The sequence below is a fragment of the Ichthyophthirius multifiliis genome (genome assembly GCF_000220395.1).
Source record: "Ichthyophthirius multifiliis unplaced genomic scaffold scaff_1120509251434, whole genome shotgun sequence".
Classification (NCBI taxonomy): Eukaryota; Ciliophora; class Oligohymenophorea; order Hymenostomatida; genus Ichthyophthirius; species Ichthyophthirius multifiliis.
This window is the reverse complement of record NW_004085877.1, coordinates 9,138-27,513: the sequence shown is the minus strand read 5'-3', so window position 1 is coordinate 27,513 and position 18,376 is coordinate 9,138. Positions and strand designations below refer to the sequence as shown.

Genomic DNA, 18,376 nt, shown 5'->3' with positions numbered 1-18,376 from the left:
CTTTATTAGAGTTAGGTAATAAATAGACTTCAATAAAATTAATAAAAGTAATTCTTATCAAGTTATAAGGAAAATAAAAATACAGGATTGTTAAAAAGTGAATAAATTAATGGAAGAAAAAACGGGCAATTTTTAAATAATAATTCGAGAAAAACTGTATCTTAAATGTTATTTTAAAGCCTTTTTGACTAAAAATAAAATTCGTCTAAAAATGAAAAAACTAAAAAAAAAAAAAACATAAGAGAAAAAAACAGTAAATAAAAATTATATACTTAGAGTTAAGTAATTTATTAAAATAATAATAATAGATTTAATAATAATTAATAATTTAATAGTTTATATAATAGTAATCCATAATTTAGTAATAACTAATAATTCGATTATAATTAATAATTTAATAATTACAGATAGCAATTATATATTTCTAATAATCTCCCTTTTTAAAATTTAGAAAGTTATAATTTAGTTAATAGTATTTCTATAGATTAACCTAAATAATTTTCGTATTAATTCAGTACATTTTTTTATTTTATATAAATATAAATATAAAATAAAAGATAATAATTAAAATTAGATATTATTAAATAGAAGTAATTAAAATATGTAAAATGAAAATTTAATATAACTAAAATAATAAAATATGTATAGAAAAGAATATATTAATTTAGAAAATCTTATAAAGGTATAATTATAAAATAATATTTAATAATTATTATATAAATTAGAAAAAAGCAGAAGAAATAATATAAAAAAATATGTGAAATGTTTATAATGGTAGTAATATAAAAAAGATAGATAAATATATTTATATAAATGTATATAAATATATAAATATATAAATATATATATATATATATATATTTAATAATAATAATTTTTTTTTTTTTTTTTCATTAATAAATACTTAGAAATATTGATTTTATTATTCAAATATTTTTTTTATTAAATCTTTTTTATTTATTAATTATATATATATTATTTTATTTTAAAATAAGACTTATTTATGTCTAGAAGTAATAAAAGAAATTCTCGAATAAATCCAATAGATTTATTACGAGAATTTACAATAAACAAAAAGGAAATAAAAAAAAAGGAAAGCTACTTATATTTCGATAACATAAAATTTGAATTAAAAACTCCAACATGTTGGATGTCAAAAATAAATCAAAATACATACTTAAATTTAGGTTCATTATGGCTTTTTTTATAAAAATACGAATAAAATATGTCCGTAAAGGATTATTTTAATAAAAGATATAGTTTCGGTCTTGATTAAATCCAAAAAGGTGATGAAGAGGAAATATTAAATTATTTTTAAGGAAAAATAGAAAATTCAGAATGTATAGACCAAAATTTTAAATTAAACCAACAATAAAGCATTCCTGAGATAAAAAAATAAACAAATAATGAAAATACATAGGAAACAATAAATAAAAAAGCAAAACCTAATGACCCTGAGGAAAGCATTATTATGATAAACTGGATTCTGAAAACGGAAAAACCTTTAAATTCAAAAACAAGAATGTTAAGAGCTAAAAATAATACAAATTTTAAAGGCTATTTAAAAGTAAATATATATTATTTTTTAGAATGTTTTGTTTTTATTTTTTCTGAAATATTTTTTACAAAAAAAATAAATATTGAGTATTTTTTTTTTTTTTCAAAAAAAAAAATGCATTATTATAATTTTTATTTTGTTTAAATAAAATTTAATAAAAAAATAAATAACTAATATATATATATATATATATATATATATATATATTTTTTTTTTATATATTTTTTTTAAAATAGTATTTAGAAGAAGGAAAAGTTTAAAATAGTACTGTTTGTATTTCCTAAGCCGAAAATTTTAAATTACAAATAAATTATTCTTGTTTATTAAAAGACTTCGTAGAGAAAAAAATAAAACCAATAATTGTTGTTCCTTCAATGGGTAGATCAGGAAATATTTCACTTTATAACTCAAAATAATTTATATCTGATGGAAATTACGTTGATTCTGAAAATAAATACTACGATGGTGTAGAAAGAACAATCTAAATCGAAAAAGATATAAAAGGATATAAATTTACATTTGAAATATACGATAATGTAGGTACATTCGAACGCAGAAATAATAACAAAGGTAAATAATTGTATAAAAACGATATAATTAAAAAAAAAAAAAATAATTTATAAATAAATAAATATATATTTATATATATAAATATATTAATGTATATATTTTTAAGGTAAATGGGATAGAGTTGTAGCTGTATTTGTTACAGGTTAAAAATATTAATTTAAATCTTGGCCTTTAGAAAATAATATTCCTACATAATTGGATTAAATAAGAGGATTCTATTTAAGATATTCTGAATAACCTATACCTGAATAAGTAGGGAATTGGAATGTAAAAGTACTTGATATTTTTAGACATAAAAGACATTTAGATAAGGCTGCGCATGATTTATTTTGGATTGAATTAGAAAATTTTTTAACTTAACCAAGAATTTAAAAAGATTAAAAATGAAATAAAAAAAATAATATTATTAATTTAATAAATCTAGTAATATATATATTTTTCAAAAATCAATAATATCCATAGTAAATTTACCTAACTTTCCTTATCGAAAATCATCAATTATCATATCATATGTAGTTTAGTAGTTATAATGTCTATATTTATCCCTTATAAAACAAAAAAGGTCATCTCCACATTTTATTTCTTATTTAATTCCATAATATTCTTTATATTTCTAAATTTTATATTTATTCAATACATATACTAAATAATCTAAAATTATTTCTTTTCCAGGAATAACATCTTTTATACAGCCAACTAATGATAATTTTAATGCTGTCTTTTTAATAAATTTTCAATTTAAAATATAATAATAATAAAATATAAACATTTTAATTTATAAGTAAATACTTCATCATCTTATATATTAGGAATCATAACCCCTGGTGTATCAACTAAATAAATAAGAGGATCTTAACTAATTTTAACTCCGACAATACTTTTAGTAGTACAAGGAGTAGCTTCGGATTTATTAATAGATTTTTATCTAATAAGTGTTCTTAATTAATTAATAATAGTAGATTTTCCTACATTAGGCATTCCACATATCATTAACCAAATACCAACTGTAGAGTATTTTCCTTAAATTCTTTTTAATATTTATTCGTTTACATTAGGCATATTAGTTCCTTTTAAAGCCGAAACTGAAAAGCAATCGATTCCTACTTTTGTGTATTTTTCTACTAAATTATTTATTACACGTTAATTTGATAAATCGTATTTATTAAATACTATTATCTTTTTTTTATTGTAAAATTAACATAAATCATCAAATTCTTGATTACGGGATGATATTGGTATACGACTGTCTCTTATTTCAATAAAATAATCAATATTTTCTTGTTTATCACGCATTAAACGTAATGCACGGTACATATGACCTGGAAACCATGATATTTTCTCACCTAATTTTGGGGCTTAATCAACTATATTTCTCATAATTTTTTTTTTCTTGTTTAAATTAAAAAGACTAAAATTAATGATTATTTTAATGATACAAAAAAATGTATTTTTATGGAAAAAAAGTGAAAAAGTGAAAAAATGTAAAAAAAAAAAAAAAAGTATTTTTTTGTTAAAAAAAAAAGACATAAAAATATATAATATATTATAAACTTTTAGTATAATTTTTATATTTTCATATTTTGATTAATTATACATCAGAAGAAGTAATTTATTGCTCAAAATTTAAACTTTTACCTCTTTCATCTTCCAAAAAGGAATTATTACAACTTTCTTATTTAAAAATACTTTAAATATTTTCTGATTTCCCATATTTATGTAAATTAACTTTTTTAGTATATTTTTTTTAAAAAATCTCGGTTTTTCTATAAACTCTTTATTTTTTAATATTCTATTGAGCTTTTAAATCAAAAACTTATTATTTTTATTAAATTTATTTATCCTCACTTTCTTCACTGCTTTCTTCTTAAATTGCAAACTCTACCATTGTATGAGCTCGTTTTAGAGTATTAATATTTTTTAAATTATTTATGTAACTCATAATTTATCCGGGAGACTAACGAGTATCAAATAAATTATATTAAGTATTATTTATTAATGGTTTTTAAATATTATTTGCTTTTTTTTGACTTTATAGACTATGTTTATCTATATTAAAATAATTAGCTCCTTATTCATCTATAAAAGATAGATTTTTGTTTGTATTTAAATCAAAATCCATTTATATTTATTTCAAAAAAAGCTACTTTTCATGAAAAGACTATGTTTTATAAAAACTTTTATATTCTTATTAATTTACTATTTATTCATAATTAATCTTATCTATATTAGGAATAAGAGATTTAGATTTAAAAAAGTACCTTTTTATCATTTTTTAGAATTAAGTTTTATCATCCGTTTCTTAATAATTTTTTTCTTTTTCATCTTTTAATTGATTATTTAAATTTTTATTTTCAAACTTTTAATTAATTTATTAATTAATATTATTATCATTATTTTAAGTATTTATATTTATTTAATTATGTATAATATTATTTAGTGTACTTTAATTTTTTTAACTATTCGAATCTTTTATATTTAATATAGAATTTCTAAACGAATTTAATTTAACTTTAGAAGACTTATGCATATTACTATATTAAATCCATTATTTATCAATCATATTAATTTCATTATTTGCATTTTACTCAATTTTATAATATATATCAATCAAATCTTTAGTAATTAAAAATGACATTTTACTACTTTTCTAAACAAGTTCTCTTACGATTTTATTTTTTATAGAAATTTAACGCAATCTATTTTGTAAAAAAAAAATTTCTTATTTAAATTTTAATTATTGTTTATTCTAAATTCCTATCTCTTCCATTTTATAATTTTCAAATTTTATTTTCTCTTTTTGTTTATTAAAAACAGACTAAAAATCAAAGGAAATAATAGCTATTGGAATACCTATAACTAAAGAATTTGAAATCAAAGAAATAAAAGAAATTAATACTTTTCCAAATATACTATTAGGAATAAAATCTCCATATCCTACAGTTGTCATTGTTAATAAAACCAACCACATGCCTTAAGGAATACCTAAATAATCATTTAAAATATATATATATATATATATATATATATATATATATATATATATATATCTATATATATATATATATATTTATATATATATATATTTATAAATACAAAGATATAATATTTATATTTTAACATTATACATGTATAATTTTAGAATAAAGAAATTTATATATATACTTTATTCAACTTTCTATTTAGAGATTATTTTAAGGTGATGATTATGTATAATTTAGTTCTAAATAATAAAGAATAGTACCCGTAAAAATATTAAAAATAAGTAAAAATAAAGTCACAAAGCTAAAATATCTACTTGATTTTTTCAAGCTTTTTCTTAAAGTATTTATTCCTTATATATATCTGGAAAGTTTAAGTATTCTTACTAATCTCAAAAGCTTAAAAACTCTAATGATTTACAAATTATTTGCTTTAAAAATGGGTATATAATCTATACTTCTTAATACAAAATCAATACAAGAAGGTAATATTGACATAATATCAATAATATTTAAAGGCTATTTAATATAATTAATAAAGCTTTGCCCAAAACTTGTACAAACGCTCAACCTTATCAAAAGTTCAAAAAGGAAAACTCCAAAAATAATTAATTCTAAATATATACTTACTTTATAATAATCGTCCCCATTTTATTAATCTTCATATATCGAATCAACTACTACTAATAGTATAGTAATTAAAACACATAACTATATGAAAAATTAAACTAGTTTAGCAGTTATGGAATAATGAGGATCTTCAAAAATTAAAAAAATCTCCCTTTTCACATTTAACAAATAACAATAAGATTTTTTCGTTTGAGAATTCATTTATGCATTTGACTTTAATGAGGTTCTTTATATAAGACTGTCAATATTTATTTGAATTTGGTGTTCATCTATTTTTTCGAATAGTGTAGGAGCTCTCTTTAAATCGTTTTCATTGAATACACTTTAGGTTTTTCTAATTGCTGTTGATTCCATTATTTATTTTTTATTTTATTTTTTCTCTTTTATTAATATTAAAAATTTATAAAATAACTTTTTATTTAATTTTTTTTTATATTTTTTTGATAATTTTCCTTTATTAAATTATTTAAGAAAAACATATATATTTATAATAAACTATTAATATAAAAATAAAAAATATATTAAAGATTCATTTTTTTTTTAAAAAAAAATATTTTTTAAAACTAAAAATGATATTTAAAATAAATAAAATAAAATATACTTTTAATATTTAAGAGAAAATATACACTTATTTATTATTTATATTGAATATATTATTACCTTCTTTAATAATATTTATATTTAGAAATATATAATAAATTGTAAATATAATTTAATATTAATCACTAATATATAGAAACATAAAAATACAGATTTTCGGATTTTTTTTTTTTGTCAAAAGCTTTTTAAATTTTAAATTTTATATTTTATAATTATACTTTTTATTTATTTTCTCAAAATAAAAAAAAAATCATTTATTTATCCCTTCTTTCAATGTTATTATTTAAAACTAGGATTAGTAGTTTAAGACCCTCTTAAAAATCCTCCAAAAGCTTTTTTTTACATATTTTAAAATTCAGTTTTTTTCTTTTCTAATTCTTCAAAGTATTTTTTACCAGGATTTTTGTTTCCATATCTTTTTAACTCTTCTCTTATATCTTTAACATTAGGTTATACCAATTCTATTATAAACAAAATAACTAATTTTTATATATATATATTTACTTTCTAATAAAGGGAGAGTTTAAACTAATTCATTATCGTCTGTACTTCCATCAAAAGTAGATAAAAATATTGCATTATCTCTAAACTATTCTGGAAGTCTTTCTGGGTCATTATCAATAACAATAACATTTCTCAAATCTCTATTTAAATATCTTAAATCTTTTTTATAACTCCCTTTATCATAAACCATAGATTCTCTTCCAAAATCTCTTAAAAACAACTAACCATCAGGGTCTATATTTTATTTAACTTAACTAACAAACTTTATAGAAAGTTTTTTTTTTTTTTAATTTATATAAAATAAATAAATAAAAATAATAATTTACAAACGTATCATCATCAGATAATATAACAAGTTCACATAAACGTGATAAACGTTAAAGTAATTAATTTAAGCCGGGTCTTTTTTAAACTTTATGTCCTGTTCCCATCTATGTTTTTTGTTTTAAATTATATTTTCATATTAATTATTTATATTTTACAATAAAGGATGTATGAATAACTGTTCCAGATAAATTTAATACTATTGTTTTTGGTTAAATTGGTCCATATACAATAAAAGAAGGATCAGGTAGTAATTTTTTAGAGAATGGTTTACTAAAGAACTATAAAAAAATAAAAAAATAAAAAACTATTATTTAATATTATTATAATATTTATTAACTGCGAAAAATCCATGGATATTTTCTTATGTTTTTTTGCTAAAATTGCAACAGGTTTAATGTATCCTATTTATATTTATTATTTAATAAGATTAAAAAAATTTGTATAATAATATTTTATATAAAAACCTGTTTCTTATTCAGGTTTTTATGTTTTTCCAATTAAATAATATTAATAAGAAAAAACTCCTAAAAATGTATAGAAGCCATAACGCATTATTTTTCCAAAAAGTGATTGACTTTTTTCAGTAGCTTTTTATTTATAAAAAAAGATATTTTAATTATTTATTTTTTGTATTTCTTTTCTATTTTTTAAATAAAATTAAATGTATGTTTACTTGATTATTCATATTCGGGTTCAGGTTCAGTATTTCTATCTTGTGTTAATTCAAGTTCTTCTTAGAACGTTCTTTCTTCTTCTTTTGGTTATTTACTTTATTATTATTAAGATGAAAATCTATGGTTTAATAAAAATCTTAAAACTTTTTATTTTGTTTAAATTTATTTTTTGTTTTAAGTTTTAATTTTATTAATTCATTTTATATAATGTAGTATTTTACTTAATTTATTTTAATTTAAAGGAGCTAATTTATGCATTTTTGTTTATTGAATTCTTTTTTTTTATTTAATTTTATTTTTTTTAATTAAAAATCTTTTCTTTTTAATTCCTTATTTTTATTTTAAACACTTTATATAAATATAATTGTGTACATGATATATATATAAATATATATATATATATAATATATATATATATATATATATATATATATATATCATATATTATAATATAAACTAAAATATTTATAGATTATTTTAATATACAAATAAATTTTATTTTATTAAAAAAATATAATATTAAATAGTCAAACTAAATAATAAATAAAATTCAATTGGAAAACACAATAACAAAAAAAATAAATTAGAACTTAATAAAAATAATATATATATATATATACTCATATATATAATAAACCAAATATATCTTCAGGTTTAACATAATTATTTTCGAAAATATCCTTAAGATTTTTTTTTCTTAAAATGAACCCTGGATTGAAATTGATTTCTATACACTATTTTAGATTATTTTCCCATTTTTCATATTGTAAATAAGTATTATTTTTAAAAGGATGATTAGAAACAAGTTTTAGAGTTTAAAGAAACCTCTCAAGACTAGTAAACTAAGTATTAATACTATCCTAAGCATAAAAGAAGAATTTACACAAGAAATCAATAAGTAAATCCCTATCAGTATTTTAGAAAATGAAAATTTTATAATAATTTAATAAAGAATTAAAATCAAGAATATTAATTTAATTCGATATCCCAAAAATAATTCTATCAACAATTTCTTTCTCATTTCTCAAACAATCCCTAATTTATGTATTTTATTCAATAAAACATTCCTTAGAAATCCCTTATTCTTTCTAAAATTTACTTTTATTATTAAATAAATCATTATTTAAGCTTTATGACTAAGAAACAACCATTTTAGTCCTCTATAATATTTATTTTTATTAATCAATTTCTAAAATCCTATTATATTCATTAACTAGTAATAACATTTAATTTTTTCTATTAGTAATTTTAATAATATCCCCAAAACACTTAAATTTCATTGGATCTCTATCTTGTTTTTCCAATAGACATCTCATTTTTTTTCCTTTTCCGATAAACCCTTTATTTAAATCAGTTAATTTAATACTTATTCCATTATCTTATAATGTTTCTTCTTATATATGCTTATATTCTTCTATCTATTTTTAAAAAGTTTTCCTTTATAAACTTTCCTCTTTTTCAAATTGGCCATCAAATAGAATTCTATTGTTAATAATATTTATTTAATAGTTATTATTATCTTTTCCTTTCTTAAAAAATTTTATTACTGGTGCAACCCATTATTTTTAAGGCATTTCATTTTTCATTTCTTTTATTTTTTTATTTAATTTTTCCTATTTTTTAAGTATTTTTTCCCTTTATTAAAATGGATATTCCTTGTCTTATTATTAAATTATATCTAAAGTTAATTTCTATCGAATTAAATCTAACTATTTGGGTATGTTTTGGCTTTTATTATCCTTTTATATTAACAGATTTTGAAATTCGTTTCTTTTTTGAATTTTTTGCATTGCACTTTCAGTCATATTTTACTTATGGTTTAATTTGAATAAGCGTGCTATAGTTTTTCCTTAATAATCTAAAGGCAAAGAATTCAAAAACTCAAATTCTAAACTGGCCTATATTTTCCTATATTTATAATTTTTATATTAAGAACCACCTAAATCGTAAAATTCGATAGGTTTTATTTATGGGAATCTTATTAAAGAAGGAGATTGGGATTTTATTTAAGAAGATTTTAACATAACGCTATCTTTTTAGAATGCTTTTTCAAATTTTTAAGCTTTTTCGGGAGATTTAGGGGGAGGAGATTATTTTATTCCGAGAATTATACGTTTTTTACATATTTTTTAAAACATTTGTTTGATATTTTTTATGATATTAAGTTATTTTTTTTTTTATTAATGATTATATTTATGAAAAACAAATTCTATAAAAATTTATTTTATTTTTATATAAAAATTAAAATGATATATTAAATTATAACGAAAAAAATAAATAAAAAAAATGGAATAATAATAAAATTGATTTATATTTTTTTTTTAAAAAAAACTAGCTTTTTAGCGAAAATTACAAAGAAAAAAACATTTACATTAAATATATATACAAATTGATAAAGAAAACATTATTATTTTCATAAACACAATAATTAAAAATAAATAAAAATCATATTCTTTTATATTTTTAGTCTAAAATAATAATAATAAAAATATTATATCTTAACAATAATACACATAAAATAAAACAAACAAAAAACTAAATAAAAAATAAATGAATGATAATATAAATATTTAATAAACCCAAAAAAGCATAATAGACGAAACTTCCTTAATTAACAGTTAAAAATACACATCAATAGATTAACTTTTAGAAGCCATAAACGGTAAAGGTCGTTATTAAAAGACAATATTTATATTTTTTTTTTTACAATTTTTAATATCCTCATTTATATTTGTTGGTCAGCCTTTTTTTTTCAAAGACCCTATATTTTTATGTTTACCTTAAAATAATGAATGTTCCGAAAATGATGCTTGTAAACTCTAAAACTATCGAATTTCTTAAAAGAGTACTCATTCTTTTACATATGAATTTAATTTATATTGTGATAGATAATATTTAAAATCTATCACTTAAAGTATGGTTTTTTTTGGAGGTTTTTTAGGTTCTTTTATTTTTTCATTTTTAAGTGATTTAAAAGGCAGAAAAATTGCCTTTTTATGCAGCTGGATTGCTGCTTCTGTAGGAGTTTTGGTCATTGCTTTTTCCGTTAATGTCTATATGCTTATGGTGGGTTTTTTTATAGCAGGATTTGGTATATATCCTTCTAATACTTTAAATTTTATCATTATGACCGAATAATCTTCTGGTAAATTCCGAGTTGTGACCACTGCTTTTATATTGACGGGTTATACACTTAGTGAAGGGGTATTAGATGGTATTATGTACATTTTAGATAATAATTGGAAGATTTTCATCCGTTTTTTCTTCGCTTTACCAATGTTTTTGTTGATTTTAACAAATTTTTATTTGGTAGAAAGTCCGAGATTTTACGTGGGAAAAAACAACCAAAAAATAATCGAATGTTTAAATAAAATCGGTAAAAAAAATTCTAAAAAAAACATTAATTTCTCATGAAAATGTTTAATTTGAAGCTTTTTCAATTGTAAATAAATTAAATACTTAAACTTTTACATATTGGGATCTTTTTAAATATAAATCAATTAGAATTTTGGCTTTCTCATGTACTTTATATAAATTTTTAACAATGTTTATTTTATATGGATTATAATTCAGTATTGATTAAATAGGATTTAATATATATATTAATCTTTTTATTGCTTTTTCAGCTGAAACAATCGGCTGTGTTTTTTTATTTTTTATAATAAAAAAAATGAAAAGGAAAACTCTTTCTTTGAGCCTTTAATTCGCTTCTGGAGTATTTTCTTTAAGTGTTTATTTTTTTTAAATTCCTGAATAATGTTAAAAAACATTATGTTATTAAAAATATATTTAAATAATTCTGTATGTATTAGCAAGGATGTTTCTATAAAATTTCTTTGTAATAATTAGTATGTATTTCCCTGAATTATTCCCAACGTAAATTAGAGGGTTGGCGCTTGGACTTATTAGAGGTGTGGGAATTTCAGGAAGTATTTTGTCGTCTTTTGCTTTGTAGTTTTCAGAGTTTATTGGGTTAAATCCGGTTATTTTTTTCGGAGGAATTGGGATATCGTCTACTTTATGTGGATTTGGTTTAAAAGAAACTCTCAATTGTTAAATGAAAGATCAAATCGAAGAATTGGAAAAATAATAATATAAATTATAAGAAGAGAAGAAGGTTTGACTTTTGTTAATAAATAAATGTATTATATATATATATATATTTATATTTATATTTAAAAAAAAAAATATGTTTAAATTAAATGCTATAATTTTAATATAAAATTAATAATATAATCTTTGATATAAAACTTTTTTAAATATAATTAAAAATATCTTTATTAATAACAAAAAAATAAATAAAAATACTTTATAATTTAAATTAAAATATTAATAAAAAAAAAAATTAAATTATTTAAAAAAAAAAAAAAAAAAAAAAATTATATAAATAAATTAAATTCAAATTTAATAAATAATAATAATACATATTATACAATTATACAAATAAAATACTTTTAAATATTTCCATAATATAATATAATATTTGTGTTAAAAACAAAAAATGATTAACTAAAATCTACTTTTTAAAAAACTTTACCAAAAAATCAACTCTAAAACTAAGATTATAATCCTTTTGAAAATAACTAACCTGATTTCTCGAATTTTAATTCTGAAAATATTAATTAAAATTTTAAAAATCCAGAAAGTAACTAAAACTTTTAAAATAAAATAAATTCGGATTTAAGTCATATCTCTTAATAATCTTATTAATAAAATAAAAATTTCATTAATAATTAAGACTCAACAAACTATTCCTTAAATAATTAAAGTGAACAAGAAAAAAAAAAAAACTTTAAAATATCAAATAACTAAAACAGCTATAACTTTATCAATAATACTAACAGTTTTTTGATAATAAAATAGACTTAGACATCCAAGAAAATTTATAATAATAAGCATTTAAAAACCAAGAAAATTTTTAATAATAAACATTCAAAAACCAAGAAAACTTATAATAATAAACATTCAAAAACCAAGAAAAGTTAGACTAAGAAATACCTTATTAAAGATTCTTTAGTAATAATTTAAAGTAAAAAATACTATTTAAATATTATTTTTTACTTTTATTTTAATATTAATTTTAAATGAATACATTATTTATATATATATATAAAAAAAGTATTCCTTAATAATAAAATAATTACTTTTTATAAAGTTAAAATACATTCCCATTAAATAATACTATAAATATAAAAAATATTAATTAAAAACTTTAATTTGATACAAAAGTAATTGACTAAGATTATTTTCCTTAATACACTATGTTTTTATTAAGTGAGGAAGAAAAAGTAATAAAAAAAAAATTAAAAAAAAAAAAACTTATATAGAATTTAAGTAATTATCGAGAAAGAATTGAAAAAGAAAAAGAAAAAATAAATTAATGCATAGAAAATAATAAATAACAAATAATTAATTTACTAGATGATTTAAAAATAGACCTTTAATAAAAAGTAGATGAACATTATAAAATTTTTATTGAAAGATATTAAATATTTAAATAAGAATTAATTAGCTTCAAAACAATACAAAAATAATACATTCCCTAATAAACTTAAATTTAAGACGAAAATTCAAAAAGTAACTTAAGTAATACCTAATTAGTTAAAGAAATACAAGAATTATAATATAAAAATAAGCTATCAAAATTATATTAATTTGTAAGTTAATTATAAAGTGCAAATCTATAAAATATATGTGATGTTTCTTAGGTTCTTATAAGTTAAATTAGCAATAATGGTCCTTTATTTAATCTAGATGGATGTAATAAATAATTAAGTGAATTAAAGAATATGTTAGGAAAAGAAATTTCGAATAAATTTTAATAAATATAGAAGTTTGTGAGAATTATTTAATAAGAAGAATAGTAACAAGTATCTTAAAAAAATATTGATTTTGATGAAATTTAATAAGATTTTTAGAAAAAAAATAATTAAAATTAAAATAGTTCTATTTATAATATTTCTGAATTATATTATAATGAAGGAGAAAAAAATATAAACAATTAAGAAAAAAATCAAAATTATTTCTTTAAATATTTAAAAAATAAATAATAAACTAATAATTATACTAATTCAACTAAAAATAAATCATTTTAAGATAATATGTATGGACAACCATATAATTTGAATTGATTAAAAAAAAAAAAAAAATTATTTTATTAATATAATAAAATATAATCAAAATCAAAATAAAAATTTTATTAATATAAAATATTTAAAAAAATAAAAAATATTAAATATTTTATAATAAAAGTTAATTTAAAATAAATATAAACATAAATAATACGAATAATGATAAAATAAATTATTAAATAAATAGATTTATTAATATAGTAAAATATATATATATATATATATATATATTTATATTACATATATATAATTACATATATATATATCTTATATCATAAATTAAAATTTCATAAATAATTTATATTTTAGCACACCCTTAAACAATCCCATATTATTTATTTTCTAAATAGCACTCCTTAATTACTTTTTAATAATGACCCAAGCATTAATACACATTTTTATTTTTACCTTATTGCATCTTCAATTTCTTCTATATCATTAGATTTTCCTTCTACTTCTATTTTACATTAAGTTAAAGTTGGTAGATTTAAAAATGCATTTTTAATACACTTAAAATCATTAAAAAATCTCCATAAATTAATATTTATTTTTACTTCTTTTAAATTTTTAAGATTTTTTATTTAATCTTTTAAATTAACAAAACTTCTATTATTAATGCAAGAATTTAAATATCCCCATTTATTTAAATCTAATACTATTTTTTCTAAATAAATAAGATTTTTTAAACTTTCTAATATATTTTATACGCCTTTATTATCTATAGATTCATTTTCATAACCCCAAGATCTTAAATAAAGTTCCAAATTTTTCAAATTATATTACTATGAAATCATTTTACTTATAAAAGAGATAGATTTATTGTCGAAAATTCTTAAATTTCCATATTATTCACATCCCCATCTACCTAAATCTATTTTTAAACTTTTTAAATTAAGTTACCCAATAGCACTTGTTAGTTATTTAATTGCATTATTATTAGTTTTAATATTAAAATAGCCCCATTGGAATAAATTAATGTCTAAATGAGTCAATTTTTTTAAATAAAATAACATATTTGATATAGATTGAATAGAAGTACAATCTATGTCTTGGTTAAGCTCGCTTTAGGATGGGAAATGAAACGTTAAATGAGTTATTTCAGAAAAGTTTTTCTATATTAAATTCGTTATAGAAGATAAATAGGTAACTTTAAATTTATTTTCATTCAAAAGTCCACTTTATCTATTTTTCTTATTAATTTGTGTTATTATTTCAACTTTTTTAATCTCCTTGTAACTTTTTTTATCTGAAAGTATTCTCAAAACTTCCTTGAAATCTTTAAAAGACATTTCCCCTTCGAATTTTAAAGATAAGACTTGGGAATTTGTTATTTTAAAGTCGCAATCTTTGCTTAAATCAGTCAAAAAAGAAGTTGAATTTTTTTTTTCTTGGATATAAGAAGAAGATGAGTTATTTTAAGTTTTGTATTGGTTTTAAGGCATATTTTCTAGATTTTATACTTATATAAAGTAAACCATATATATATATATATATATATATATATTTTTTTTTTTTGAATTTTAAAAATAATAAAAATTTAATTTTTTTTTTAAAAAAAATTTATTCATTCTTGTATTTTTTTAATTTAAAAAATAATAAAAATATTTTTTGTAATGTTTGTTGTTTTGTTTTTATTTAAAAAAAGAACAAATTAAATAAATATTTTTAAAATATAACTAAAAGTGTAAAAGTTTATTATCATATTTATTAATAGTATAATAATAAATTATTAATTACTAAGTAAATACAAATTTAAAAATCTATATAAAAATTTAAATACAATATTCTGTTTTTTTTAAAAAAATAAGATTTGAATCATAATATTAATTTAATTGTTAAAAAAATTAGATATATTATAATAATAAAAAAATTTAAAATAAAATATAAATATAAGTATTTAATAAAATTTATTATTATGTTTTTAATAATAATTTTAAAAAAAAATTTAAAAATATTATAAGATTTTTACAAATAGTTTTATAATATCTTAATTTATATATATATATTATAAATATTTATAAATTAGTGTTTTAATTATATAAAGTAAAGAAATGTTAAATAAATGAATCTCAATATAAATTTATTCAGTAAATTTAAAAATTTTTTAAAAAATTCTAAATATAAAGCAAAACACAAATTTTAAAATTAGTATATTAAAGAAAATAATTCATAATATTTATTTATTTATTTTTAAAAAAATTAATAATTTATTTATTATTATGATATATAAATAATTTATTTAAAAAAAGAAAATACAAATTATACAACAAAATATTAACAAACATTGTAAATAAATATGTGAATATTTTTTTTTTTTAAAGGATTTAATATATATAAAATATTTAATTATAAATTATACTAACCTATTTATTATGTTTACTTTAATAAGCATAAAATCAAGAAAATAAAAAATTATATATTGATAATAATATATATAAATATAAATTAAATATTTTATATTATCTTGAACATAAAGATTGAAAAAGAAATATAGACATTCAAATTATAAAGTAAAAAAAATAATTGATAGATTAAATAAATTTTATATTGTATTTTTTATAATTTAAAAAATACTTATATTTAAAATAAATAAAGAAATAGTATATAATATATATATATATTATAAAAAAATATAAATTATATAAATATAATCCTTATTTTTTTTTTCTATATAATTAAAATAAAATTCAAATTTTTTCTTTTTCTTTTTCATCTAATATCTTCTATAATTTTTCCATTTAAGATTTTAATTGTATGTATTCTTAAGTTTCAATAAAAAATTCTTATTAAAGTCTATTTTTTTCTTCTAATTTTACTTAATTATTTTCATTTTACTTTTCATTATATTCATCTATTTCTTATTCTTAATTTAAATGAAATTATTTTAGATAATTTAAAACATTATTATCTTCATATGATTCTTCTTACTTTTCTTTTGAATTTTTAATTTGATTAATTTAAATTTACAAATCATTTTTTTCTTATATAAAAGCCTCTTTTTATTTAATATATAAACTTTTTTAAGTCTAAAACTAAAATAAAGACTATTCGAAATCTTACATATAAATTTAAATATCATCAAGTTCTTTTTATAATTCATCCTTTTAAACTTCTGATGATGCTAATTTAGTAATAATACATTAATTTTCTTATTTTAATTATGTGATTAAATTTTCTTGATATTAAAATTATTTTAACAATAAATTATTTTATTCTTTTAAATAATCATAATTAATGTCATCTGGATAAATATTATAATCTAATGACAATTTCTAAGAAAAAATTATTAAATTTTATATATTTTAAACGTAAAGATTAATATTCATTTTTTAAATAACAATAAAAAAAAATATATAAACTATATTATCTAAATATATATATACATATATTTATATATATATATATATATATATATATTATATTTATTATATATATATTTTTTATATATTATATTTCTTTATATTTTTTTTTTCATTTTAAATAAAATTATATATTTATTTATTTATATTTTATTTTTATAAATATCATTTCATTTTTTTTAATGTAAAATTAAAACATAGTACTTTATAGTTATTTTAGATCTTCAACATCTTGGAGAGTCAGAATCGCTTTAAATTTAAAAAAAATATAATATGAAATTAAGCCAATAAATTTATTATAGAGTGAATAAAAATCAGAATATTTTACAAAAATTAATCCAAATTAAGTAAATATTAGTATATATTTTATTTATAAAAACATAAGTATTTATTAATATTTATTTATAGGCTGTTCCTGCATTAGAATATAAAGGACAGATTATAATTGAAAGTTCAGCAATATTAGATTTTTTAGAGGAAGAATTTCCCGATTCTTATAATTTATTACCTAAAGATAATCTTCAAAGAGCAAATATTAGAGGATTTTGTTAAATTATTAATAGTTCTATCCATCCTTTACAAAATCTAAGAGTAATTTAGTATGTGGAATGCTAATACAAATAAGACAAAATCGAATGGTTAAAACATTGGGTAAACAAAGGATTTTAAGGTAAAAAAATAAAATTAAAAATAATATATATATTTATATTAAAAAATCAAAAATAGTTTTGGAACAAATTTTAAAAGAAAATAAAGGTTTATATTGTTTTGGAGATTAAATTAGTTTAGCAGATATATATTTTATTCCTTAAGTTTAGGGAGTTGTTGATAGATTTTAATTCGATTTAAGTCCTTTTCCTAATATTAAAGAAGTTTATGAAAATCTTAAAAATATTTAAGAATTTATAGATGCTTCACCTGCTAAATAAATAGATAATCTTAATAAATGATATTTTTTATTTTTATTTAGTAAATAAAAATATTAAATTTTAATATTTTTTTTTAAGTTTTTATAAAATAAATTAAATTTTATAAACTCTTTTTA

The 18,376-nt window shown here is 17.2% G+C and overlaps 6 protein-coding genes across 6 annotated transcripts, besides 21 other annotated features; 3 read left to right on the top strand and 3 right to left on the bottom strand. All coding sequences in view use genetic code 6, as the record gives it.

The window, feature by feature from the left end:
* Positions 1-294: 294 nt before the first annotated feature.
* Positions 295-402: a microsatellite.
* Positions 403-799: 397 nt separating this feature from the next.
* Positions 800-861: a microsatellite.
* A 56-nt stretch (positions 862-917) lies between these two features.
* Positions 918-964: a microsatellite.
* A 101-nt stretch (positions 965-1,065) lies between these two features.
* Positions 1,066-1,097: a microsatellite.
* A 425-nt stretch (positions 1,098-1,522) lies between these two features.
* IMG5_203730 (hypothetical protein) lies at positions 1,523-2,515 on the top strand (the record flags this gene model as incomplete). Its single annotated transcript, XM_004023809.1, has 3 exons — positions 1,523-1,567; positions 1,795-2,128; positions 2,235-2,515. 3 exons carry the CDS (start codon positions 1,523-1,525, stop codon positions 2,513-2,515), a joined length of 660 nt encoding a protein of 219 aa, XP_004023858.1.
* Positions 1,732-1,765: a microsatellite.
* Positions 1,759-1,787: a microsatellite.
* Positions 2,516-2,567: 52 nt separating the features above from the next.
* IMG5_203720 (ribosomal biogenesis gtpase, putative) lies at positions 2,568-3,505 on the bottom strand (the record flags this gene model as incomplete). The annotated part of the gene is made up of 2 exons (XM_004023808.1): positions 2,568-2,842; positions 2,896-3,505. The coding sequence occupies 2 exons, from the start codon at positions 3,503-3,505 to the stop codon at positions 2,568-2,570; spliced, it is 885 nt and encodes a 294-aa protein (XP_004023857.1).
* Positions 3,506-4,517: 1,012 nt separating this feature from the next.
* Positions 4,518-4,564: a microsatellite.
* A 167-nt stretch (positions 4,565-4,731) lies between these two features.
* IMG5_203710 (hypothetical protein) lies at positions 4,732-5,989 on the bottom strand (the record flags this gene model as incomplete). Its single annotated transcript, XM_004023807.1, has 3 exons — positions 5,301-5,989; positions 5,025-5,110; positions 4,732-4,824 (listed from the first exon to the last, which is right to left on the bottom strand). The coding sequence occupies exons 1-3, from the start codon at positions 5,935-5,937 to the stop codon at positions 4,732-4,734; spliced, it is 816 nt and encodes a 271-aa protein (XP_004023856.1). The 5' UTR covers positions 5,938-5,989.
* Positions 5,128-5,216: a microsatellite.
* Positions 5,990-6,529: 540 nt separating the features above from the next.
* On the bottom strand, positions 6,530-8,465 carry IMG5_203700 (mitochondrial translocase complex component, putative; the record flags this gene model as incomplete). The annotated part of the gene is made up of 7 exons (XM_004023806.1): positions 6,530-7,102; positions 7,167-7,271; positions 7,323-7,437; positions 7,505-7,568; positions 7,632-7,754; positions 7,841-7,984; positions 8,462-8,465. 7 exons carry the CDS (start codon positions 8,463-8,465, stop codon positions 6,716-6,718), a joined length of 942 nt encoding a protein of 313 aa, XP_004023855.1. The 3' UTR covers positions 6,530-6,715.
* Positions 8,099-8,150: a microsatellite.
* Positions 8,217-8,295: a microsatellite.
* Positions 8,466-10,757: 2,292 nt separating the features above from the next.
* IMG5_203690 (major facilitator superfamily protein, putative) lies at positions 10,758-11,964 on the top strand (the record flags this gene model as incomplete). The annotated part of the gene is made up of 2 exons (XM_004023805.1): positions 10,758-11,062; positions 11,691-11,964. The coding sequence occupies 2 exons, from the start codon at positions 10,758-10,760 to the stop codon at positions 11,962-11,964; spliced, it is 579 nt and encodes a 192-aa protein (XP_004023854.1).
* Positions 11,965-12,036: 72 nt separating this feature from the next.
* Positions 12,037-12,091: a microsatellite.
* Positions 12,092-12,159: 68 nt separating this feature from the next.
* Positions 12,160-12,210: a microsatellite.
* Positions 12,160-12,211: a microsatellite.
* Positions 12,212-12,714: 503 nt separating this feature from the next.
* Positions 12,715-12,822: a microsatellite.
* A 302-nt stretch (positions 12,823-13,124) lies between these two features.
* Positions 13,125-13,159: a microsatellite.
* A 1,018-nt stretch (positions 13,160-14,177) lies between these two features.
* Positions 14,178-14,238: a microsatellite.
* A 1,210-nt stretch (positions 14,239-15,448) lies between these two features.
* Positions 15,449-15,476: a microsatellite.
* A 1,845-nt stretch (positions 15,477-17,321) lies between these two features.
* Positions 17,322-17,409: a microsatellite.
* Positions 17,344-17,425: a microsatellite.
* Positions 17,345-17,435: a microsatellite.
* Positions 17,383-17,444: a microsatellite.
* Positions 17,445-17,513: 69 nt separating this feature from the next.
* On the top strand, positions 17,514-18,281 carry IMG5_203680 (maleylacetoacetate isomerase, putative; the record flags this gene model as incomplete). Its single annotated transcript, XM_004023804.1, has 3 exons — positions 17,514-17,678; positions 17,740-18,001; positions 18,058-18,281. The coding sequence occupies 3 exons, from the start codon at positions 17,514-17,516 to the stop codon at positions 18,279-18,281; spliced, it is 651 nt and encodes a 216-aa protein (XP_004023853.1).
* Positions 18,282-18,376: the final 95 nt, after the last annotated feature.